Source organism: Eretmochelys imbricata, chromosome 8 (genome assembly GCF_965152235.1).
Source record: "Eretmochelys imbricata isolate rEreImb1 chromosome 8, rEreImb1.hap1, whole genome shotgun sequence".
NCBI lineage: Eukaryota > Metazoa > Chordata > Testudines > Cheloniidae > Eretmochelys > Eretmochelys imbricata.
The window spans coordinates 39,845,334-39,872,104 of NC_135579.1; the positions used below are offsets into that span (position 1 = coordinate 39,845,334).

The following is a 26,771-nucleotide window of genomic DNA, read 5'->3' on the forward strand; positions in this document are numbered from 1 at the left end:
TTCCCCCCCCCCCCCCTCTCCTGCTGGTAATAGCTCACATTAACTGCTCACTCTCGTTATAGTGGGTATGGCAACACCCATTTTTTCATGCTCTCTGTGTACATATATATCTTCCTACTGTATTTTCCATTGCATGCATCTGATGAAGTGGGTTTTAGCCCACGAAAGCTTATGCTGAAATAAATTTGTTAGTCTCTAAGGTGCCACAAGTACTCATCGTTCTTACTACAGCATAAGTTGACATAAGTCATGTAGCTCAGGGGTGAGACTGAGCCACTCCCTGAGTGACATAACTTATATTGACTTTAGCGCCAGTGTGCAGATTCTCCTGCTGACATAGTGACTGCCTCTTGTGAGGCTGGAGTAGTTAAGTTGACGGGAGAGCTCTCTCCTGTCGTCTTAGAGCGGCTACACTAGAGAGCTTACAGTTGCATTGGTGCAGCTGTGTCGCTGTAAGCTCTCTAGTGTAGTCATAGCCTTAGTGTCAGTCGGGGGTTGCTCTGAGGTAAGAATTGGTGTCAATCAGAGGGTTGTTCTGAGGTGAGAGTTGAGATCAATTGTGGGCTTGCAGTGAGGTCAGAGTTGGTGTAAATTGGGGGGCTGCTGTAAGGTGAGACTTGGTATCAATTAGGTGAGGTTGCTCTCAGGTGAGAGTTATCAGTGTTCCTTCTAATTTTTTACGTCCGTGTGCGGAATGAATTTTGTTATGTGTACCAATATGGAGGTGATGTGTGAAACATCACCTTCATATTGGTGCACATAACAAAATTCATGTGAGGGGGGTGGGGCCGATAGGTTCGAAGTGTGGGAGGGGGCTCAGGTCTGGGGCAGAGGGTTGGGGTGTGTGTGGGTGAGGGCTCTGGCTGGGGGCTCTGGGATGTGACTAGGGATGAGGGGTTCAGGAGAGGACTCAGGGTTGGGTGCAGGGGTTGAGGGTTCTGGCTAGGGGTGAAGGCTCTGAGGTGGGGCAGATGAGGGGTGTGGTGGGGTGCTGGCTGTGGGGTGGGGCCGGGGATGAGGGCTTTGGGGTGGAGGCTGCCCCGGGACTGTGGTGGGGAAAGAGGACTCACCCCAGCCCTTGCCGCAGCAGCTCGGGGCCGCGGGAGAGGTGCTTCTCCCTGGCTGTGGCAGCTCCGGTGGGGCTGGGCTGAGCTGAGGGAGGGGCTCCTCTTCCCAGCAGCTCGGGTGGGCCTGGGCCGGGCTGGGCTGAGGGAGGGACTCCTCTCCCCTGGCCACAGCAAGTCCGGGTCAGGTCCGTGTTGGGGCCGTCAGGGAAGTATTAATGGGAGGTTCCTCCGACGTGGGAGTTAGTGTCAATGGGCAGGGGTTGCTCTGAGGTGAGAGTTGGTATCAGTTGAGAGGTTGCTCTGAGATAAGAGGTGGTATAAGAACATAAGAATTGCCATACTGGGTCAGATCAATGGTCCATCTAGTCCAATATTCTGTCTTCTGTCAGTGGCCAGTGCCAGATGCTTCAAAGGCGATGAACTGAACAGGGCAATTATCAAGTGATCCATCCCATCAACCATTCCCAGCATCTGGCAGTGAGATGCTTGGGGACACAGAGCATGGGATTGCACCCCAGACCATCTTCGCTAATAGCCATTGATAGGCTTATCCTCCATGAACTTACCTAATTCTTTTGTGAACCCAGTTATAGTTTTGGCCTTCACAACGTCTCCTGGCAATGAGTTCCACAGGTTGACTGTGCCTTGTGTGAAGAAATACTTCCTTTTTTTTGTTTTAAACCTGCTACCTATTAATTTCATTGCGTGACCTCTGGTTCTTCTGTTACGCGAAGGGGTAAAATAATGGTTTCTTATTCACTCTCTCCCCACCACTCATGATTTTATAGACCTCTGTCATATCCCCCCTTAGTTGTCTCTTTTCCAAGCTGAACAGTCCCAGTCTTTTTAATCTTTCCTCATATGGCAGCCGTTCCAAATCCTTAATAATTTTTGTTGCCCTTCTCTGCACCTTTCCATTTCTAATCTATCTTTTTTGAGATGAGGCAACCAGAACTGCATTCAGTATTCAAGGTGTGGGCATGCCATGGATTGATATTGTGGCATTATTTTTACTGCCCTATTATCTGTCCCTTTCCTAATAGTTCTTAACATTCTGTTAGGTATTTTTGGTCTGCCACTGAACACTCAGCAGATGTTTTCAGAGAACTATACACAATGACTTCAAGGTCTCATTCTTGAGTGGTAACAGCTAGTTTAATGCCCCCATCATTTTGTATGTATAGTATGTTTTCCAATGTGCATTACTTTGCATTTGTCAACATTGAATTTTTTCTGCCATTTTGTCACCCAGTCTTGTGAGATTCCCTTTGTGACAATTTGAAGTCGCTTTGCACTTAACTATCTTGAATAATTTTGTATCATTTGCAAGGTTTCCCACTTCACTGTTTACCACTTTCTCCAGATCATTTATGAAGATGTTGAACAGCACTGGTCTCACTACAGATTCCTGGGGTCACCACTATTTACCTTTTTCCATTCTAAAAACTGACCACTTATTCCTATCTTTTGTTTCCTGTCTTTTAGGTTCATAAGAGGACCTTCCCTCTTATCCCATGACCCCTTACTTTGCTTAAGAGCCTCTGGGGAGGGACTTTGTCAAAGGTTTTCTGAAAGTCCAAGTACACTATATCCACTGGTCCACATGCTTGTTGCCGTCTCAAAGAATTCTAATAGATCGATGAGTCATGATTTCCCTTTACAAAAGCTGTATTGGCTCTTCCCCGACTAATTGTGTTTATCTATGTCTCTGATAATTCTGTTCTTTACTATAGTTTCAAAGAATTTGACTGCTACTGAAGTTAGGCTTACCAGCCTGTAATTGCCAGGATTGCCTCTGGAACTTTTCTAAAAAATTGGTGTCACATTAGCTATCCTCTAGACATCTGATACAGAAGCTGATTTAAGTGTAATTTACCTACCACAGTTAGTAGTTCTGCAGTGTCATATTTGAGTTTCTTCAGAAATCTTGGGTGATACCATCTGGTCCTGGTAAGTGCTTCTTGAGCACCTTGGTCATCAAATTGCCCCACTAATGGTTTGGCAGACTTCCAGCTTCTGATGCACTAAAAATGTTTTTGCTGGTTTTTTTGAGTCTTTTGCTAGTTGCTTGTCAAATTCTTTTTTGGCCTGCCTAATTTTACACTTGACTTGCCAGAGTTTATGCTCTTTTCTATTTTCCGCAGTAGGATTTGACTTCCAATTTTAAAGGATGCCCTTTTGCTTCTAATTGCCTCTTTTACTCTGTTGTTAAGCGACGGTGGCATTTTTTGGTCCTCTTACTGTGTTTTTTATAAGAACATAAGAATGGCCCTACTGGGTCAGACCAAAGGTCCATTTAGCCCAGTATCCTGTCTTCTGACAGTTGCCAGTGCCAGGTGCCCCAGAGGGAATGAACAGAACAAGTAATCATCAAGTGTTGCTCATTCCCTGCTTCTGGCAAACAGAAGCTAAGGACACCATTCCTGCCCATCCTGGCTAATAGCCATTGATGGACCTAAGCTCCATGAATTTATCTAGTTCTTTTTTGAACCTTGTTATGGTCTTGGCCTTCACAACATCTTCTGGCAAAGAGTTCCACAGGTTGACTGTGTGTTGTGTGAAGAAATACTTCCTTTTATTTGTTTAAAACCTGCTGCCTATTAATTTCATTTGGTGACAACTAGTTCTTGTGTTATGAGAAGTAGTAAACACTTCCTTATCTACTTTCTCTATACCAGTCATGGTTTTATAGACCTCAATCATATCTCTCTTTAGCCGTCTCTTTTCCAAGCTGAAAAGTCCCAGTCTTATTAATCTCTCCTCATACGGAAGACGTTCCATACCCCTAATAATTTCTCTTGCCCTTTTCTGAACCTTTTCCAATTCCAATATATCTTTTTTGAGATGGGGCGACCACATCTGTACACAGTATTCAAGATGTGGGAGTACCATGGATTTATATAGAGGCAACATGATATTTTCTGTCCTATTATCTATCCCTTTCTTAATTATTCCCAGCATTCTGTTCTTTTTTTTGACAGCCACTGCACATTGAGTGGATGTTTTCAGGGAACTATCCACAATGACCCCAAGATCTCTTTCTTGAGTAGTAACAGCTAATTTAGACCCATCATTATGTGGGGTATGCATTTAATATGAGCCTCTATTATGGCCTTTTAAAAAAGTTTCCATACAGCTTGTAGGCATTTCACTGTTGTGACTTGTTCTTTTTAATTCCCATTTAAGAGGGGTGGGTTGGCTTTGTGGTGAGAGTTAGTTTCGGGGAGGAGGGGGAATTGTGCTGAGGTGAGACTTAGTGTCAATCAGAGGCAGTGGTTCTGAGGTGAGAGTTAGGCCATGTCTACACTACCAATTTGTGTCGACAAAAGTGATGTGACACCCAAAAGTCAACATAATAAAAATCACAATTTCATGTTCATACTTTCTCCCTCTGTCGGCAGATTGCGTCCACAGTGGGGGGGACCATCATCAGTGTGAGCAATGCACTGTGGGTACCTATCCCACAATCCTTCTGTCGCTAGATGTTGTGGGACGATGGAGTAGATCGCGGCGCATGTTGGGACAGTGCTAAATGTCCCGTGATGCATTGCTTTCTGTTCCAGCACTCCATGGGCTTCTGGCTTTCTTTCGCAGCATTTTTTCAACAGCTCTTCTTTGCTCTGCACCCCAGCATCTTTGTGAGAAGGGATGGATCCTGCACTACTCTCCTATGTCTGTTAACTGTCACGAAGACTGTGACAGGTTCAGACACAGAGAACCCCTTGGGACTGTCACCTGGCGTGTTGGAATTATCTCTGAGCCTGTTTTCCACTGCCAGCTTGGGACACCAGAACCCTGCCTTGTTGAGCCAGACACACTAGTCTGCTGCAACAGAGACCCAGGTCTGGTCCACGCCCCCAAAGCTGCAGACATTAATCAAAAACTGCTCAGTAAGTCACTTATCTCCAGCACCCAGACACCCAGTTCCCAATGGGATCTAAACCCCAAATAAATCTGTTTTACTCTGTATAAAACATATACAGCGTAAAATCATAAATTGTCTGCCCTCTATAAGACTGATAGATATGCACAGCTGTTTGCTCCCCCAGGTATTAATCACTTACTCTGGGTTAATTAATAAACAAAAGTGATTTTATTAAGTATAAAAAGTAGGATATAAGTGGTTTTAAGTAATAACAGATAGAACAAAGTAAGTTACCAAGCAAAATAAAACAAAACATGCAAGTCTAAGCCTAATACATTTAAGAAACTGAATACAGGTAAATCTCACCCTCAGAGACGTTCCAATAAGCTTCTTTCACAGACTAGACTCCTTAGTCTGGGCCCAATCCTTTCCCCTGCTACAGTTCTTGTTAGTTCCAGCTCAGGTGGTAACTAGGGGATTTCTCATGACTGGCAGCCCCCTTTGTTCTGTTCCACCCCCTTTTGTGTCTTTGGCACAAGGCGGGAATCCTTTTAATCTCTCTGGGTTCCCACCCTTCCTTCTAAATGGAAAAGCACCAGGTTTAAGATGGATTCCAGCATCATGTGACATGTTCACATGCTCTGTGAGACTTCATTACTCACTGGCTGGCACCAACGGACACAGGAAGGCTTACAAATAAACAGCCATTTACAACCAATTGTCCTAATTAATAGGAGCCATCAACATTCCAAGCCTCCATTTATGGTCCACACTTTGCACAGTTACAATACGACTTCAGACTAATAGTTCATATTTCTAGCTTCAGATACAAGAATGATACATTTCAGAGTAGCAGCCGTGTTAGTCTGTATCTGCAAAAAGAACAGGAGCCTAGACAAATTGGAGGATTTTGCCAAAAGAAATCTGATGAGGTTCAATAAGGATAAGTGCAGAGTCCTGCACTTAGGATGGAAGAATCCAATGCACCGCTACAGACTAGGGACCGAATGCCTTGGCAGCAGTTCTGCAGAAAAGGACCTAGGGGTTACAGTGGATCAGAAGTTGGATATGAGTAAACAGTGTGCCCTTGTTGCCAAGGCGGCCAATGGCATTTTGGGGTGTATAAGTAGGGGCATTGCCAGCAGACCAAGGGACGTGATTGTTCCCCTCTATTCGACATTGGTGAGGCCTCATCTGGAGTACTGTGTCCAGTTTTGGGCCCCATACTACAAGAAGGATGTGGAAAAATTGGAAAGAATCCAGCAGAGGGCAACAAAAATGATTAGGGGACTGGAACACATGACTTATGAGGAGAAGCTGAGGGAACTGGGGATGTTTAGTCTTCAGAAGAGAAGAATGAGGGGGGATTCAACTACCTGAAAGGGGGTTCCAAAGAGGATGGCTCTAGACTGTTGTCAGTGGTAGGAAATGACAAAACAAGGAGTAATGGTCTCAAGTTGCAGTGGGGGAGATTTAGGTTGGATATTAGGAAAAACTTTTTCACTAGGAGGGTGGTGAAACACTGGAATGCGTTACCTAGGGAGGTGGTGGAATTTCCTTTGTTAGAGGTTTTTCAGGTCAGGCTTGAGAAAGCCCTGGCTGGGATGATTTAGTCGGGGATTGGTCCTGCTTTGAGCAGGGGGTTGGACTAGATGACTTCCTGAGGTCCCTTCCAACCCTGATATTCTATGAAGGGGTTGGAATGGGGGCGGGACGGGGTGGGAAGAAGCAGGGCAGGTGTGGGGCCTCATGGAAGAGGTGGAGGGGGGGCGGGGCCAGGGGCGGGGGGGGGGTGTCAGTGAGGGCCAATGCACTAGTCCTCATGTGGCCCTCGTGGTCATTTGAGTTTGAGACCCCTGGACTAGACGATCATAATGGTCCCTTCTGACCTTAAAGTCTATGATGGGGGGGAGGGATAGCTCAGTGGTTTGAACATTGGCCTGCTAAACCCAGGGTTGTGAGTTCAATCCTTGAGGGGGCCATTTAGGGATCTGGGGCAACTATGGGGGATTGGTCCTGCTTTGAGCAGGGGTTAGATTAGATGACCTCCCGAGGTCCCTTCCAACCCTGATATTCTATGAGTCTAGTTGAAAGCAGCTATCAAATTGCCCCTCATTCTTCTCTTCTGCAGACTAAATAATCCCAGTTCCCTCAGCCTCTCCTCATAAGTCATGTGCTCCAGCTCCCTAATCATTTTTGTTACCCTCCACTGGACTCTTTCCAATTTTTCCACATCCTTCTTGTAGTGTGGGGCCCAAAACTGGACACAGTACTCCAGATGAGGCCTCACCAATGCCAAATAGAGGGGAATGATCACTTCCAATCCTCTAATTTGTCTAGGTCCCTCTGTATCCTATCCCTACCCTCCAGCATACCTACCACTTCTCCCAGTTTAGTGTCATCTGCAAACTTGCTGAGGGTGCAATCCAGGCCATCCTCCAGATCATTAATGAAGATATTGAACAAAACCGGCCCCAGGACCGACCCGTGGGGCATTCCGCTTGATACCGGCTGCCAACTAGACATGGAGCCATTGATCACTACCCGTTGAGCCCATTGATCTAGCCAGCTTTCTATCCATCTTATGGTCCATTCATCCAGCCCATACTTCTTTAACTTGCTGGCAAGAATACTGTGGGAGACCATATCAAAAGCTTTACTAAAGTCAAGTAATAACACGTCCACTGCTGTCCCCTCATCCACAGAGCCAGTTATCTCGTCATAGAAGGCAATTAGATCAGTCAGGCATGACTTGCCCTTGGTGAATCCATGCTGACTGTTCCTGATCACTTTCCTCTCCTCTAAGTGCTTCAAACTGATTCCTTGAGGACCTGCTCCATGATTTTTCCAGGGACTGAGGCAAGGCTGACTGGCCTGTAGTTCCCCACATCCTCCTTCTTCTCTTTTTAAAAGATGGGCACTACATCAGCCTTTTTCCAGTCATGCAGCTCCTCCCCTGATTGCCATGAGTTTTCAAAGATAATGGCCAATGGCTCTGCAATCACATTTTCCAACTTCCTTAGCACCCTCAGATGCAGTGCATTTGGCCCCATGGACTTGTGCTCATCCAGTTTTTCTAAATAGTCCTGAACCACTTCTTTCTCCAGAGGACTGGTCACCTCTCCCCCATACTGTGCTGCCCAGTGCAGTAATCTGGGAGCTGACCTTGTTCATGAAGACAGAGGCAAAAAAAGTATTGAGTATATTAGCTTCTTCCACATCCTCTGTCACTAGGTTGCCTCCCCCATTCAGTAAGGGGCCCACACTTTCCCTGACCTTCTTGTTTCTAACATACCTGAAGAAATCCTTCTTGTTACTCTTAACATCTCTTGCTAGCTGCAGCTCCAAGTGTGATTTAGCCTTCCTGCATGCCTGAGCAATATTTTTATACTTCTTATAACACCTGTCACCTAAGCACTACTGAGGGTGTTGCGCTTAGATGACAGGTGTTATCAATCGGGAGGAGCACTCTGAAGTAAGAATTGGTATCAGTGGCTGAGGTTACACTGAGATCATGGTTGGTATCAATGGGGACGAGGTTGTGCTGAGGTGAAAGTTGGTGACAATCGGGGGGTTGCTCTGAGGTAAGAGTTGGTATAAATTGTGGGGGGTTGCTCTGAATTGTGAATTGGTATCATTCAGGAGGTTGCTCTGTGGTAAGAGCTGATATTGATTGGGGGCTGTGATGAGGGGAAAGTTGGCATCAATCAAGTTGGTTGTACTGATGTGAGAGGTGGTATCAATTGGGGCAGGGGGGTTCTCTGCTGTGAGATTTTTTGTATCTGTGGGGGGTTGTGCTGAGGTGATAGTTTTAATGATCCGGGGATTGCTCTGAGCTGAGAATTGATGTCAGTTGGGGTTAATCTGAGGTGAGAGTTGGTACCAACTGGGGTTGTGTGTTACTCTGCTGTGATAGTTGATGTCATCTGGGTGTGTGTTCTCTGACGTGATAGTTGGTATCAATTATAGGGGTTGCTCAGTGTTCAGAGTTCCTGTCAATTGTGGGGGGAGAACTGGTATCAGTCAAGGGGGTTGCAATGAGGCGAGAATTTAAATCATTTTGGGGTTGTGCTGGGATGAGAGTTAATATCTATTGGAGGGTTGCTCTGAAATGAAAGTTTGAGTCAATCAGAGGCCTGCTGTAAGGTGAGAGGTGGTGTAAATCAGAAGGGTTGCTCTCAGGTCAGAGTTAGTATTAAGTGTGGGGGGGGGCAGTTCTCCTAAGATGAGAATTAGTGTGAAATGTGGGGTTGCACTGAGATGGGGTGGCATAAATGAGGGCGGTTTCTCTGAGTTGAGAGTTGGTATTAATCGGGGAGTTGCTCCAAGGTCAGAGTTGGTATAAATCCTGGGGATTTCTCTCATGTGACTGTTGCTGTCAATCAGGGGGTAGTGCTCAGGTTAGAGTTGGTATCGATTGGGATGGAGGGGAATTGCACTGATGTGATAGTTTGAATCAATCAAGGTGATTGTGTTGAGGTGAGAGGTGGTATCAGTCGGTGCCCTCTGATGTGAATGTTGGTATAAATTGGGGGGTTACTCTGAGGTGTGAGTTGGTGTCAGCTGGGGGTTGCATTGAGGTGAGAGTTGGAATCAATCAAGGGTATTGTACTGAGGTGAGAAGTGGTGTCAATCCGGGGTGCCCTCTGATTTGAATGTTGGTATCAGGGGAGGATTGCACTGAGGTGAGGGTTGGTATCAATCGCAAGGTTGCTCTGAGGAGAGAGTTGGTAGCAGTCAGGAAGGGTTGCTCTACGGTAAGAGATGGTATCAATAGTAAGGTTTGCACTGAAGTAAGAGTTGGTATCACTTGGGGGACTCTGAGATGGGTGTTGGTGTCAGTGCGGGTTGAGGTAAGAGATCAGTAAATATTTCCAACAGCTGGAATTGGGACACTGGGGAGGGCTCTGAGTATAAAGAATTCTTTCCCAGGTGTCTGGCTGGTGGGTTGCATTCACAAGCTCAGAGTCTAACTGATCCCTATATTTGAGGTCAGGAAGGAGTGTTTCCCTAGGTTAGATTGGCAGAGACCCTGGGTTTTTTTTGCCTTCCTTTGTATCATAGGGCACTCTTAATTTGCTGGTTTGAAGTAGAGTAAATGATGGATTGTCTGTCACTTGCAGTCTTTAAATCAAGATTTGAGGACTTCCAGCATTCATCCAGAGATTATGGTCCTATCACAGGAGTGGGTGAGTGAGTTTCTGTGGCCTCTGAAGTGAAGGAGGTCAGACTATATGATCATGATGGTCCTTTCTGGCCTTAAAGTCTATGAGTTTATGTCAATCAGGGTCTCTGAGATGAGAGATGGTTTTAGTTGAGGGAAGACCCCTGAGATTAGAGGTGATGTCAGGTGTGAATGGGACTTTGAGGTGTGAGATTATGTCAGCTGGGTAGTCAAAGATCAGGCAGTTCTGGCACCCTGTTCTGTGGAACTCTGCTGGGGTTCCTCTGAGTTGGAGATTGTGTCTGTTGTGGAAGGAGTTGGCTCTGAGATAAGAGTTGGTGTAATGTAATTCCTGTGTGGGACTGTGAGATGAGAGATGATGTTAGCTGGAGGACTGCTAGTCAGGGACGGTTCTGAGGTAAGAGATTATGTCAATTGGGGGTTCTCTGAGGTGATATGGTAGTAAGGGAGATGAGGGGGTGATTCCATGGAGTTCTGAAATAGGAGATGATGTCTGTTGGGTGGTGGGGTGTTTCTGAGATGGTGTAAATTGGAGGGTGGACTCTGAGGTGAGAGATCATGTCTGTTGGGGGGCAGATTTCTTTGGTGAAAACCAGAAAGACCCCTGAGGTGAGTGATGGTGTCAGTCAAGGGGAGACACCTGAGATGAGGGGAGGTGACACTTTTTTTTGGGAGGGGAGTGGGGATACTCTGAGGTTGGAGATGTTGTCCATTGGGGGGCTCATGAAATGAAAGATTTTTTTCAGTTGGCAGGGCTTAGGGTCAAGAGAAAGCTGTGGTTCTTTGTCCTCAGTGCTTTGCTGGGGAGGTCAGGTTTCATAACCAGTCCTGATCACTCCCTGTGGGTGGCTGGTATCCCCTCTTATCTCTTTTCTTTTCTGCTTTGCAGTTACCTCATCGCCGAGTGACATTCTCTGCAGCTAATCAGGCACAGGACTTGCAGGACCCCTCTCAACATAGTTACTATGACAGCGGGCTAGAAGAGTCAGAGACGCCCAGCAGCAAGTCATCATCAGGGCCCCGGATTGGGCCACTAGCTCTTCCTGAGGATCATTATGAGCGCACCACACCCGACGGTAGTATTGGGGAGATGGAGCACCCTGAGAACGGTAAGAGAGCCTGCTGCATGCATGTCAGCCTCCTTCCTGCAGATTGTCTTGGTGCAGGCACTTCAAAGCCTTGCAAATCTGCATCCCATGGAGGAGGGATAGGTGTGGGGGTTAGTAGCCATGTTGGGACAGCCTTGGACAGCGTGAGGCAGGGAGGCCAGAGAAAGTCACAGTTCTGAAGGCAAGAGACCACTAAGGATGAGAAGGGGCTCAGAAAGGTGGTCACTGGAGAGGAAGAAAGGAGAAAACAGGACTTTAGAGGTAGGAGTAAAGGAGTTAAAGGGATGCCTGGGGCTGATATGGCACAGGAAGAAGGGGAACCAGAAGGCTTTGATTTGAGTTGTTAGTAGAACATCATGGAGGATAGTTGGAGGGGAGATCTTGGGGGTTAGACTAGATGACCTCCTGAGGTCCTTTCCAACCCTGATATTCTATGATTCTATGATACAGTTTGTGACTGAGCCCATGGGCAAATCACAACTCTTTGTGTCTTGGAACAAAGGCCAGGGGAGTGTCTAGACTAGCATGTACAGTTATATGTTATATGTTAAAACTGGGTCCCAGACTCTTGTTTAAACAGACTCAGAGGAGCAGTTGGGGTAGAAACAAGATGGAGTGGAGAGGGCCTATGGGATTCCTTGGTGTAGAGGTGGATATTGAAGCCATGGGAGCCTTTGTAGTGGCAGAGAGGGAGAATACAAAAGGACCAACCTTGGGATAACAATAGACATTGGAAGAAGAGGGGACATGGTGCAGTATGATTGTGGCAAACCCAAAGGCATCAGGGCTTTCCATTGAGTTTGTTCGCCATAACAGCCTAACTCTTTTTTTATGGTCCCATCAAAAATGTTTCTTCGCTCCCACCGCAGATCATCTGCCTCTTCTCCATCTCAGGCATGGCGTGGGCACTGTCTTTGGCCCTCCGAGTGCCAGGGGTCTGTCTGTCTCCAACTAACCACTTCCCCAGGCTATCTTCTGTCAGGCTAAGTTGCCTCCTCCTGCCCAGGCTCTGGCCATGTGCCCAATACCTTCCTTACTCTGCTGTCTGCATTCTGACATACAGGAGTTTTCCTCTGAAATGAGGCCTCTCACTAAGTGGGCTGCAGAGAAACCTTTGGGGAAGAGCAGGGCAGCAAAATTGTCGTTGTGAATTTTCCTAGTGCTGGGAGAGATGGAAATAAACAGGGGTTCTCTTACTTGGGACAGGGTAGATAAAGGGCATCTGCATGAGCACATTGCTGGGCACTTGCTGTGGCCAAAGCCTGTGGGGGGGGCCCACAGGCAGCCTAGGGGGTTGGAAAGCCACTGTATCTCTCCACTGGGAATACCCTTGGTGCGATGGGGATTGCATGGTGGCAAAGGCCTGGTGGGATGTGCCTCAAATCCCTCCTTATCAGTTTCTGGGACAGGGGCCTGAGAGGATATGGCTGGAGTGCACTATGCTCCAGCTATTCTGGGCTGCTCAATGAACCCAGCAGGAGCAGCCAGACCAAGTTAGAGCAATCTCTAGGACTGAAGTGGCCCCTGAATCCAGGATGTGCTAAAATGGCATAAAGCTCCCCCTCTATCTGTGGGAATTTCATACAGACCACTTCCTCCCAAAGAGGAAAAACATTCAGCCTGGAAAAAAGGGAGAAAGGGGAGGTCTGGGGCCTGGCTGATGGGGTTCTTGGGATCTCTTGCGTATGCTGTGTAATAACCCTCAGGTAACAGCTGGGTGAGTGGAAGGGACTGTTGAGGGACCTGTGAGGAGAATTCTGATATGACACCGTGTCAGTTGGGTGAGCAATGACTGAGTGTCATCAATAATGACAGTGTTCTGTATAGGATGAAGGCTGTGTGAAAACAGAGGAGGGAATAGGAAAGGAGGAGAGACTGGAGCTGGACAGAGGAGGAGATGAAGGAAGGAGAGAGAGAACAAGGGACAGATGGGGACTCACAGAAGGCTGAAACAAGCAGCAGAGTAGAGTTCCCACTGACAGCATATGGCATCTGCCGGGGAAGATTTTGGTGGGGAAACTGAGGCTCAGCAAGAGGAGGTGACATGGTCAGGCTGCAGTGTCAGCAACAGAATCTTGGCCCTGTGCTTTAGCCACACAGTCCTTCCTCTGGCTAGTGAGACTTGCAGCTGCCTTTAGCCTCTGGGATTCTGACTATTCTGGACTCTTTTTCCCTTCTTGATGATTAATCCTGTTCAGGTCAGTTTCAGCTCCAGCAAAGCTGTCAGCATGCTATTGGAGAGACCCCTTGACTAGCCAGCAGAGGGAGATAATTTAGACCCCACTATGTTGTTGATCTCTGAGATATTCAGTTCTCAGCAGGGGATCAGAGTGCAAGGAGTGAGCTAGACCAGTGGTTTTCAGACTGCGGGTTGTGACCCGGTACTGGGTCACGGAATGTAAGGCACTGGGTTGCAGCCAGCTCCTAGGTTGGGGGGCCACAAGGCTCTGCACATGCCCCTGCCCCTCATGCTGCCCCTGCCCCAAGCACCAGCTTCCATTGGTTCCCAGCCAATGGGAGCTGGGGAGTGAGGGGGCAGTGCCTGCACGTGAGAGCTGCTTGCATGCCTCCGCCTAGGAGTCGGAGCTGCTGCTGGCCACTTCTGGGCCGCAGTGTGGTCCGTGGTGCCAGAAGAGGCAGGAAGCCCCCACTGCAACGCTGACTGGGAGCTGCCTGAAGTAAGCCCACTCCCCAATCCCATGCCCCAACCCCATGCCCCAATCCCCTGCTCCAATCCTGAGCCCCCCCCAACCCAAAGCCACTTACTGCACACAAAACCCCTCATCCCCTGCCCCACCCCAGAGCCCTGACCCCCTACTGCACCCCAATCCCCAGCCCTGAGCCCCCCTATAGTAAGCCTCCCTCCTATAGTAAGGTGCCTTCACTAACATGCTCACTGCCATGGACAGCAGCCAGGTGTGCACACACACACATGCACACCACACATACGTGCTTGCCAACACACACATGCATGCACACGCCATGTTCACATACACAACAGGGCTGAAGAGATACAGAACTGTATTTTGTGGCCATCATCACCTGGCCTGGGTCAAGCTCCCCTCACATGTTAGTCAGGCTCCCCTGTTTCCTGCAGCTGCTGGTACACACACAAACTTGATGCAGTGCAGAAAGAGTGAGAGGCCCGGGCTCCACTGATTCTTCTGACATTAACTCTAGCCTGTCTCTATGTTCTTCAGATTGTCTCACAAAGATAATTATATCAACAGAGAATATGAGAATAGGGTCAAAAATTCTGATCCACTTAGGCGATACACTGGGTGACTGTGGAACCAGGCAAAGGGATCTGTAGCTTGAAAGGTACCTAGTTACACTGCTACCTTACTTCATGATAATTAGCTAGAGATTCCTCTGGTGAGGCTAGCATATTAAGATCTGATCCATTAGGAATTTCATAGCTCAGACTAGTAGTGTGACCCAAATTAAGGAGTCCTATGGAGCAGATATCATCATGACTTTGAATCGGCTCATTCAGTTTCTCCAGCTAGTCCTCTAACAGTGCCAACTCAACAAGGGCCATACAGGGAAATCTAGTTTTGTTTCTGAGATCTTGGAAGCATAGGCAATTCTTGCCCACAGAATGAGAAGTTAATGCTGGAGAAACACTATTATTAGATCCCACACAGCTTATCATCTGTGGCAGGTGCAGGACTGCACCCTATTGTACATTTTCTAGAGTTTTATCTAGTCTAGTAATAAATGTTCAAAATGATGGGTCTTCACCATTTTCCCCAGGAGACTGTTCAAAGCCTAAGAGATCTGATGGGTGGATGATCATCTTTTGATATCTCTTCTGCTGAAAGGCAAACTGCATGGTAGTTGTGTCTTTTCTTCTGTAAGTCATCCCTTATTTAGTTATCACAGACACTTTTGGATCCTTCCTTATTGGACACCTCCTACCGTGTAAGCTGCAGTGAAGTTCTGAGTTGCAAAGGCTGCATGAGCCTTTCCAAAAAGATTTAGTAGGCTGTTGAGGGAGAGCTCTACAGTATTTTGGCATTGACATATGCCATCTTCCCTGGTAACACAATTGGTTGGTACCTTTAGTACCTGACTCGGATGTCCCCCACTTCCTATCCAGCACTCTGCAGTGCTGTCATCTGGTAGAGTGTGAAATACTGAGCTGGGGACCTCTGCATTACTTACCTGTAAGGCTGCCAGCTCCCTTGCTCACTCTGAAGACATCTGTTCCCATAATATTGAAACTTGCTCTGGTAAGGAAAGGCTGGGAATTGTTTAAGAACACTTTACTAGATGCCCAAAAAGCCACAATCCCACAATTTAGGAAGAATGCCAAATTGGTTAAAAAACTACCCGGGGATTAGTGGAGAAGAAAAGGCAGCAATAAAAAAAGGAAATATTTCAAACAAATGGAAGAAAGGGGATGTTGATAGTAACGAATATAAATCAGAAGTTAGGAATTGCAGAAAATTGATAAGGGAAGCAAATGGACACAAAGAGAAATCTGTGGCTAGCAGAATTAAGGATAATAAAAAGAAGCTTATTAGGAACAAAAAGATGACCTCCTGAGGCCCCTTCCAACCCTGAGATATTCTATGATCACTCCTTTGTGTAGAGCTTCCGTTTGTAGCAAAGTCCCGCCAGAGGTAAGAAGCAGGGTTGAAGACAAGATGGAGAAGCTGCAGCAGCTTTTTATAGTCTCTTGCCATGTGGTCTTTCTTTCTTTGTCCCAAGGACAAGCTGTCCATCACATGGCCTGGAAAAACCTCAGAGTTCTGTCCATAGGCATGTCCCTGCATACCTTGCTCAGTCACAAGGCATGTCTGCCTTCTCTCAGTGGGTCAATTGTATAGCTGATGGTCCTTGGTGTCAGGCTAGGCAGAGCTGACACCAATTTGTCTGGGGTGTCACCCAGAAGCATTGCATAAGTTTGAAATACAGACAGTATAGAGACAATATGCATAACTTCAACTACAAAAATGATACACATATACAGATAGCATAATCATAGCAAGAAAACCATAACCTTGTCTTAGACACCTTATTTGACCCCCTTTTTACAAGATTTGGAGCCACTACAGGACTTTGGTTGCAACAACGATCTATACAGTTACAGATTCTGTCAATAACGTCACACAAGGTCTATGTGGTTGCTCAGACAACTTCCTGGGCCAACACCTGGGATTAAGTAGGGGCACTTGGCCAATCAGAGGACTGCAGGGTACTGTCACTCTGGGTCTCGTGGGTGGTAGTTCCTGCAACGCCTATTCACACCGCTTCCTGGCTGTGCCTCTGCAGGGCCTTCTGCTGGTATGGTGGGAATATCAGCCACCCCAGGCTCTGCGTACCTAGGTTTTATTCCCTGCATCCTTACAAAACTGAGGCAATTGAAATGTTTAATTTCAATCTCACTCAAAATGTTTTGATTTACTGAAAATTCAGAACATTTTGGTTTTAAGTTCGATCCAAAACAAAACTTTTTTTGGGGGGGGGAGGGGGGCGTAGAATTGCCTGTGAATTAAAAAAGCCACTATTTTCCCAGCTCTCTTTCTTAGGCTGGGCAGAGTATAGGCACTGTCAATCTGGCTATGGGCCTCCAGGAACACATTCCAGGTGCCAACCCGATACACCAATTGCCTGGGCCCTGAAACCAGTGCTGGCTTTCCTTAGATCCCCAAGAGCTCGTGCATGCTCTCAGAGGACAACTGAAGCTGCCAGTCTTCCAGTGTACTGCTTTCCCCTTTGGGGACTACTTGAAAGTGTAAGCAAATAACACACAAACACAGCTAAGGCATTTCTAAATACATACACACTTAACTCTTAGGTAGCACAAGAGATATACAGATATCCTGTACCCAAATCCCTGTCTTAGTTTCCTCACTCCAAAAGGCCTTTGGGATTTGGCCTGTGTGTTTCCAGGTGGTTCAGGATTCTTCCTCTTCTTTTTCTCATGGGTATTAATGACCCTGCCCAGGGCAGCATGTGGCTATGTGTTGTGCTTTATGGGTGTTAGCAGTCCTGCTTGGGGTGGTATGTGGCTACATGTTGTTGATATGGAATTACTGGGCCTGCCAAAAGAGATAACATTGGACGCTGTCCCTCTCCTGACGGGACTTGTGCTCCTGGTGGGGGGTGGGGAGCTGCAAGGAGCTGAGAGCCCAGGCTCTTAGCTCCCCCAACACTGCCCCTCTTAAGTCAGTAGAAGTGCTCCTGGTGAAGATGCGCATCACCAACAGAAGGATGTGGATGTGAACCGCTGCAGTAATTACTGCAGTGGCTATAAGTCAACCTAACATAGGTCAATATAAACTTGTAGTGTAGACATGCCCTTAGATTTCACCAACCAGTTATCAAGTGTAAACTTCTCAAGCACTTTAACAGCCTTAACATGGAGTCACAGACAGTCCAATCTGGTACTTTGGTCTATCTTGCCACCCAGGTAAGCTTTCCTTTGTGATAGATGGTCCCTTACATCAAGGATCAGAGCAATATTCAGGTTAATCCCAGTCACATACCCCAAGTTAATTGCATCTTTAGATCTCAAACCAAGATAAAGTTTGTAGCTAATCCTATAATAAATTGTCTAAAGATTTATTAAGTAGTTGCCAAAGGAAATAAGAGAGTTATTTACAAGGTTAAAGCTGGTAAACATATATACACACAAATGAGTTCCAGTCTTAAGTTTCAAAAAGTAATAGAAGCTACTATAATAAGCAAGTTCTATATGTCCTTTAGAGCTAATTTAGTCCAAGCATGGGGATCATTTGCTTATGCTTATCAGTCCTTGCCCCTGAGAGTCCAAGCAGTATAAAAGCTTTGGACAGCTTTGCTTAACTATCTTGAGTAATTTTGTATCGTCTGCAAATTTTGCCACCTCACTGTTTACTGCTTTTATGAACATGTTGAAAAGCAATGTCTCAGTACAGACACCTTGCTTCATTCTGAAAACTGACCAATTGTTCCTACCCTTTATTTCCTGTCTTTTAACTAGTTACTGATCCATGAGAGGACCTTCCCTGTTATCCCATGACAGCTTACTTTGCTTATGAGCCTTTGGAAACGGACCTTGTCAAAGGCCTTCTGAAAGTCCAGCTATACTGTATCCATTAGATCACACTTGTCCATATGTTTTTTTGACCCCCCCGCAAGGAATTCTAATAGATCAGTGAGGCATGATTTCCCTATACAAAAGCTGTGTTTACTCTTCCCCAACAAATCGTTTTATCTGTGTCAGATAATTCTCTTCTTTACTATAGTTTCAACCAATTTGCCTGCTCCTGAAGTTAGGGTTACCAGCCTTTTTATTGCCAGGATTGCCTCTGGGACCTTTTTAAAAATTGGCATCACATTAGCTATCTCTCAGGGCCGACTGATTCTGCCTAAAAGTGTGGGGACCCCGAGTCCCCACCCCCTCCATGGCCTCACCCCTGCCACTCCTCTTCCTCCTAAGGCCCCACCCCTGGCCAAGCTGGAAGCTGAAGCCAGGCCACGGAACCCAGTCCCCTCAACCTGCCTGGGGTGGGGTGAGGGCCTGAGAGAAGCCCTTAGCCCATGTCCCTGCCCCCTGAATCCCCACCCCAGGCAGATGGAGAGTCAGGGGCTCCCCCCTGCTGCCTGGGCTCTGCAGGCTGCTCTTACCCAGATGGGGTCCAGCTTCTAGCCTGACCAGGGGATGGGGTCTCAGGGGGAAGAGAAGGGGCAAAGGACCAAGCCCGTGTCAAAAGGTAGATGGGCCAGGTCTGTCTACTTTGAAAAAGTGGGTGGGCCATGGCCCCTAGGCCCCCTCTATGCCAGTGCCCCTGCCTCCAGTCATCTGGTACAGAAGCTGATTAAAATGATTGGTTACATACCACAGTTAGTAGTTCTGTAATTTCATATTTGAGTTCCTTGAGTGGGTGAATACTATCTGGTCCGGTGACTTATTACTGTTTAATTTATCGATTTGTTCCAAAACCTCCTCTATTGACACCTCAATCTGGGACAGTTCCTCAGATTTGTTACCTAGATAAGAACGGCCATGCTGAGTCAGACCAAAGGTCCATCTAGCCCAGTATCCTGTCTTCCGACAGTGGCCAATGCAGGTGCTTCAGAGGGAATGAACAGAACAGGCAATCATCAAGTGATCCATCCCCTGTCACCCATTCCCAGCTTCTGGCAGACAGAGGCTAGGGACACCATCCTTGCCCATCCTAGCTAATAGCCATTGATGGACCTATCCTCCATGAACTTATCTAGTTCTTTTTTTAACCATGTTATGGTCTTGGCCTTCACAACATCTTCTACTAAAGAGTTCCACAGGTTGACTGTGCGTTGTGTGAAGAAATACTTCCTATTGTTTGTTTTAAACCTGCTGCCTATTAATTTCATTGGGTGACCCCCTAGTTCTTGTGTTATGAGAAGGAGTAAATAACACTTCCTTATTTATTTTCTCCACCCAGTCATGATTTTATAGACCTCTATCATATCCATCCTTAGTCATCTCTTTTCCAAGCTGAAAAGTCCAGTCTTATTCATCTCTCCTCATATGGAAGCTGTTCCATACCCCTTTTAATTTTTGTTTCTTTTCCAATTCCAATATATCTTTTTTGAGATGGGGTGACCAGATCTGCATGCAGTATTCAAGGTGTGGGTGTACCATGAATTTATACAGAGGCAATATGATATTTTATGTTTTATTATCTATCCCTTTCCTAATGATTCCCAGCATTCTGTTAGCAATTCCTTAAAGGAATGGCTTAGGTGTGGGAACCTCCCTCACATCCTCTGCAGTGAAGACAGATGCAAAGAATTCTTTTAGCTTCTCTGCAGAAAAGGACCTGGGGATTACAGTAGATGAGAAGCTGGATATGAGTCAGCAGTGTGCCCTTGTTGCCAAGAAGGCTAACAGCATACCGGGCTTCATTAGTAGGAGCATTTTCAGCAGATCAAGGGAAGTGATTATTCCCCTCTATTCTGCACTGGTGAGGCCACATCTGGAGTATTGCATCCAGTTTTGGCCCCCCCACTACAGAAAGGATGTGGACAAATTGGAGAGGCTGAGGGAACTGGGCTTGTTTAGTCTGCAGAAGAGAAGAGTGAGAGGGGTTTGATAGCAGCCTTCAACCTGAAAGGGGGTTCCAAAGAGGATGGAGTTCAGCTGTTCTCAATGGTGGCAGATGACAGAACAAGGAACAATGGTCTCAAGTTGCAGTGGGGGAGGTCTAGGCTGGATATTAGGAAACACTATTTCACTAGGAGGGTGATGAAGCACTGGAATGGGTTACCTAGGGAGGTGGTGGAACCTCCATCCTTAGAGGTTTTTAAGGCCTGGCTTGACAAAGCCCTGGCTGGCATGATTTGGTTGGTGTTGGTCCTGCTTTGAGCAGAGGGTTGGACTAGATGGCCTCCTGAGGTCTCTTCCAACCCCAATCTTCTATGATTCTATGCAATGGCCTTATCTTCCTTGAAAGCTCCTTTAAGTCTTTGGCTAATTACTCTTCAAAGTCGTCTTTGGCCTGCCTAATTATACATGACTTGCAGAGTTTATGCTCCTTTCTATTTTCCTCAGTAGGATTTAACTTCCAAATTTTAAGGGATGCCTTTTTGCTTCTAACCACTTCTTTTACTTTGTTTAGCCATAATGGCACTTTTTTGATTCTCTTACTGTGATTTTTAATTTGGGGTATACATTTAATTTGACCCTGTATATGGTGCAGATCTGCAGTGACTTTAATTCTTTCATAAAATAGGATCCTGAAGTCAGGCTACATTTTTTACTTATTGAGGTAGGCTTGAGACCTCTGTCAGAGCCAGGTCAGTCAGTATGTTGTGTCAGTTAGGAGTGTGCCTCCTACTTTGCCTGAGTTCCAAAACGGCTCACCCTCCCGATTGCCGAGGAAGAGTCATAAGACCTCCAAGCAACCCACCAAAAGAAGATGTCTGGCATCGAAGTCTGCTAGGCATGGGGTTAAGAGGAAAGTGCAGCTGAAGTCCAAGCACTCCTCTTCTCCAGCACCCAAGAAACCAGCAGCAATGACTCCAGCATCGAGGCAGGTACTGTTGAGTCCAGGCCCTGAGGGAGCACCTTCCGCACCTGTGGAACTGCACGAGAAATTTCTGGCAGCCTCAAATGCCTAAAGCATGCTCAGTACCAATGATCTCTTGTCACTTTCAGTGCCGGTATCACCAACAGTACAGGAGTCGGCACTCTTGGTACCACCGGACACAGGGGCTCCAACAACATTGCTGTAGTGCTCGTTACTGTGTCAGCCCCATTTGCCTCAGATGGCTTGTCCTTTGGTACCACTGAGGGGGGAAGCCCGCAATGCTTGCTATGCTGCGACTTGTGATTTGGCCTCAGTCACTGGTACCATCAGTAGCAGCACCTCCATGGCTATCAGAAGGAGAGCTGTCCTCCTATTAATCAGAGGTTGGGTCCTACATTTCCCAACCTTGGAGCCCATTTCTCTAGTCCCCGTCGAAGCACTACTACCCTGCAAGGGATCCTTCTGCAAGAGTACCATCAAGTGGGTGGTCAGGAGGTCACTTGGGGCCTACACCTGTCCAGTTGCCTTTTTGGAATCTGTGGGATTTCCCTATGTTTTCTAGATTATATTTTAGGCATTCTTATTCAGTCACCTTGGAGAGGTGTGCAGTATCTGCCCACCAGGTACCTCCTGTTCTTGAACCTGTTCCTGAGCCTAGTACCAGGTGCCAAGAGCTGGATGAGGAGGTCTCCACTGGACAAGTGATGGAAGAAGAGCAGCCTGAGCCTATGCTGGCCCCCTCTTCATCCTCTCCTGATGACACAGGCTCATCAGGGGGCATTTCACCTCCCCCAGATGACTATAAGGCCCACCAAGAATTGTTAAAGAGGGTGGCCTTAAGCCTGGGCATCCAGGTGGAAGAAGTGAAAGAATCCTTGCACCTCCTGATAGATATTTTGGCCTCAGCAGATCCTTCCAGAGTGACCTTGCCTCTCAGTGAGGCAAATATGGATCCCGTTAAGGCACTCTGGCAGACCCATTCATCCCAATAGGGTGTATTAAACTTCCAAGGTTACAGTTTCTCTCTGACCTTGGATGGGTAGATGCTGCCACCACCCAAATGCAAAAAAAACCCCTCCCTTTTTTGAGAACCCAGAAAGGTATACTTGGGAATTCCTTCCTGTGGGGTACCCTCAAGCCCTTTCACCCCCTGCTTCAGGGAAGAACTGAGAATGAAAAACAAAGGAAATCAGCTGTTGTCCCCAGCTAATTAAACAACATGTGCACAAACCTCTTAGGACACAAAAAACCCAATCCTGTTCTTAAAAAAGGTAAATTTTATTAAAAACAAAAAAAGAAAATACATCTGGAACTTAGGCTTTTTGCTAGATATTAAAAGAAACAATTACAAAAATTAAACATCAAGATAGCTCTCTTGAGGTTCAGCTTGAAGGTTACAAACAGAACAAAAGCATCTGGGGATAGCACAGAGGAGTCCACTAGCCATAAGAAATAAACAAAACTAAACCGAATAGCATCTTCTAAACATTCCTGATTTACTTACACATTTGGGGGTTCCAAATAAGTATTTCTAGGTATGATCTGATGATCTATGATCATACCTGGCTTAAAGCTTCTCATAGCATAACTGCTCTCTGTTCCCCTCTTTCCCAGAGAACAACAACGGACACAAAGGGGAAATTTTTTCCCCATTTAAAAAAGTTCTAGCCTTCTCATTGGCTCTTTTGGTCAGGTGCCCAGTCCCTTTCCTTTACCTGGGGGACTTTGTTAACCCTTTACAGGTAAAGCAAGCGGAGAACAGCCACCAAGAGAGACTTTATAGCTAACTGGCTGGCTAGGTGTCCATAAAACAGAGCTTAACCCCCACCCCCCTTCATTTATCACAGAATGTTAGACAATCACCAGTCAGAGAAGGTCTAGATAATACTTAGTCCTGCCTTGAGTGCAGGGGACTGGACTAGACGACCTCTCCAGGTCCCTTCCAGTCCTATGATGTTATCTTCTATAAGATGCAATCCCTGAATCAAAAGATGCAAAAATTTAGATCTGTTTGTCAGGAAAGTTTATTCTACTCGGGGAGGAGAAGGCTGCAATTTAGGATTGCCAACCAGCAGGTGCTCTTCAGCCAATATAATTTTAATGTCTGTGATACCATGCTCAAGTTTAGAGACATGCTGCCAGAAGATACTAGGCAGGAGTTCATGTAAGTGGATGAGGGGAAATCTGTGGCAAGAGCTTCATTGCAAGCTGCACTGGTTTCAGTGGACTCAGCAGCCAGGTCCATGGCTTCTGCAGTGGAGGCCATACCAGTTCCCAGGAAGTTAGACCCCATTTTTGTTTATTTGCAAACTGCCTTTCCCACTTTCTCAGTGCTTGGTCCTGCATTACTAAGGACCATTGGGTGTTAAGCCACGTGGAAGTGAGATATACCCTCCAGTTCAGTTCTACCACACTCTCCCTCCCCTTCAGTCTTCAGGGACTACTCTCATGGCAAACTCTTAATTCAGGAGGTTTAGTCTCTCCTTCAGCTGTAGAGGAGGTTCCGCAGAGTCTCAGAGGAAAGGGGTTCTACTCCTATTTCCTAATCCCCAAGCCAAAGGGCAGTCTCAGACCTATTTTGGACCTGTGTCAGCTCAACAAAAAGATAAAGTTCCACACAATCACCCGGGCTTCTATTATTGCCTCCCTAGATACTGGGGACTGCCTACAATTTAAGAGATGCCTACTTTCATGTGGCAATTGTGAAGTTCCCCTCTGGTGTTATCCGGACCGGTGATCTGCTAGGTGACTCCAATCCTTGACTCTGGGAGCCAGCCTTACCATGCTCTGCTGTGAGAACCCCCCACTCCTGGGCTGTTCACGCACAGCCTCTGGCATGTAAGCTGCTCCTTGGATTGTGCAACCGAATGACACTAGCCAATACCTCCGGTCCCAGACACAACCCTAGGAACCTCCATCTTGCAGTGTCCAGTTATGTCCTCTGGACACTGCAAGCTTATATGAGTTTGTCAATTTAACAAAGAAATTGATATGTGTCAGGCTTGTTATCCCAAGGGAGGCCTCTGACACACTTCAAACAAAACACACTGCTCCAGGTAGAATAAACAAACAAATTTATTAACTATAAAGATAGATGTTAAGTGACTATAAGTCAAAGGATAATTTGGTGAAATGAAATAAAAGCAAAATGCATTCTAAACTGATCTTAACACTTTCAATGCCTTACAAACTTAGATGCTTCTCACCACAGGCTGGATGGTTGCTCTTCAGCCAGGCTCTCCCCTTTGATCAGCGTTTCAGTCACTTGATGTGGTGTTTGTAGATGGAGGTGGAAGAGAGAGAGAGCATGGCAAACGTCTCTCCCTTTTATCATGTTCTTTCTTCCCTCTTGGCTTTCCCCCTTCCCCCCCTTCAGAGTCAGGTGAGCATTACCTCATCACGGTCCCATACTGACTAAAGGAAGCGGTGGGGAGGGGGGACGACTCACTTGAACAGATCCTTTTGTTGCAGCCTAGGCCAGCGTTCTTTGTTCCTCTGAGGCTGGGCTGGGTTTGTCTGATACCTGCCCTGATGAGGTGTGAACTGCCTCTCTGCTCTTGGAGAGTTTTTGCCTGGGCTTATTTTAAGCCATGAGGATACATTTTCAGCCTCATAACTATAACCTATAACATTACTGTAACAATTACTATAACAACAGTGCTCAGTGCTTCATGAGCCTTCTGAAGACACCCAACATAAGAAACTTTGCATTGGATACCACCCAATCATTTTACAAGGATGAACATTGGGGTGCTGGGTGTTTCCCTGAGGTGCAGAGCATCACAGCAATATATCAAGGTCACGAATGGTGTCTCAGGTTTGCATTTTCCAACATATAGACCTGTTTCCAAACAAGGCCAATAGAAAATGTCATCAATTTGCTTGCTGCAAGGCTACAATTAGTTGAAACGATAGTAAAGAATAAAATTGTCAGGCTGTATCATAGTTGCTTTTCTGCTACCCTAGCTGTTTTATGCTTTTCCCCCAATCACAGTCCTTCCCAGAGTGCTACTGAAGATCAAGTGGAACCAGGCCCGAGTTATTAATAGCCCCAACATGTCTCGCCAGCACTGGTTCTCCTCTCTACTGGACCTGTCAGAGGCAACTCCAGTTTCACTCTCATTACACTCGGACTTGATCTCCCAAGATCAATATCAGTTGCTCCACCCAAACCTGCAGGCCCTTCGTTTAACTGCCTGGAAGCTCCATTGCTAAATCTCATGTAGCAGTCTTGTTTGGAGTAATTTCGCCATGTCTTATTAAATAGTAGAAAGCCCTCTATCAGAGCTGCTTACCTGTCAAAATGGAGGCATTTCTTTACCTGGATTTGTCAAACTGGAATCTCACTGATGCAGTCCTCTATCCAACATACACTGAACTATCTATTGCACCTAAAAAAGGCAAGAGTTAGCAATCATAACATTCTTTTGATATATTTTTGAAGTAATTGGGAAGCCAGTTCAGTACAGTCAATACAGTTTTTTCAGGTACACAGGCCAAAACATGACGAAAGGAAGGATGGCCCAGTGGATCAGAAGCTTGGGAGAAATGGGCTCAATTCCTTACTCAGCCACTGATTCCCTCTGTGTCCTTGGGCAAGTCACTAATTTCTCTGTGCCTCAGCTTCCCATTGGTAAATGGGTATAACAATATTATTTCCATAAGGATTGTGAGGAACTCCGGCACTAAAATCATGGGAACCATGTAAGTATTTTAGACAGATAGCTAATATATGTTTTAAGTATTTGTATGCAAGTCATTTATAATGACCTGGAAAGCAAAGTGCCAGGAGATTGCCCAGAGCCCTGGCCTGTCACACCCTCAACACTGCATCGTGTGTGTGTGTGTGTGTGTCCGTGTCCCAGCAGCTGCTGGAAAAAGTGGAGCCTGACTGACATGTGTTGGGACCTTCTTCCAGGTAAAGTCATGGAAGCCAGGAAATAGAGTTCAGGATCTCCTCAGCCCTGTTGTGAACATGCATACGTCGTGGGCACTTGCAGCTGGGTTCATTTGGGGCCAGCAAGCCAAGGCTCAACAGTCTCTCAGAGTCTCGGGATGGCCTTGCCAGGCAATCTGAAGGTCTAGTGACCAAGTTACAGTCCACCATCTACTGGACTCCATGGGTTCCCCTGGTCTGGTGAAGGAAGAGGAAAAAGTGTAGGGGGACCCACGCCCTTCCTCTTCACTGGCTCCTGGCGCAAGGCCCAAGTGGGAAGGGATGAGTTGATATTCAGTCAGCTCTAGCTTTTACAACAGACCAGTCTCCCTTAGGTCACTTCCTACCTCCCCCTGTTCTATCTTCAGTTTGGAACGTGGTTGTGGCACTCAGCTTCTCCCACTGCAGAGGGTTTCTTCCTTCGGGGGGGAGGGATAGCTCAGTGGTTTGAGCATTGGCCTGCTAATCCAGGGTTGTGAGTTCAATCCTTGAGGGGGGCATTTAGGGATCTGGGCCAAAAATTGGGGGTTGGTCCTGCTTTGAGCAAGGGGTTGGACTAAATGACCTCCTGAGGTCCCTTCCAACCCTGAGATTCTATGATT

At 46.6% G+C, this 26,771-nt stretch overlaps 1 protein-coding gene across 1 annotated transcript in view; it reads left to right on the forward strand.

Moving 5' to 3' along the window:
- Positions 1-26,771, forward strand: part of PCDH1 (protocadherin 1) — a 112,160-nt gene that overhangs the window by 43,526 nt on the left and 41,863 nt on the right. Inside the window, exon 3 of the mRNA XM_077824768.1 lies at positions 11,007-11,226. Within this exon, the coding sequence (XP_077680894.1) occupies positions 11,007-11,226 (220 nt within the window). The remainder of the gene's footprint in view (positions 1-11,006; positions 11,227-26,771) is intronic.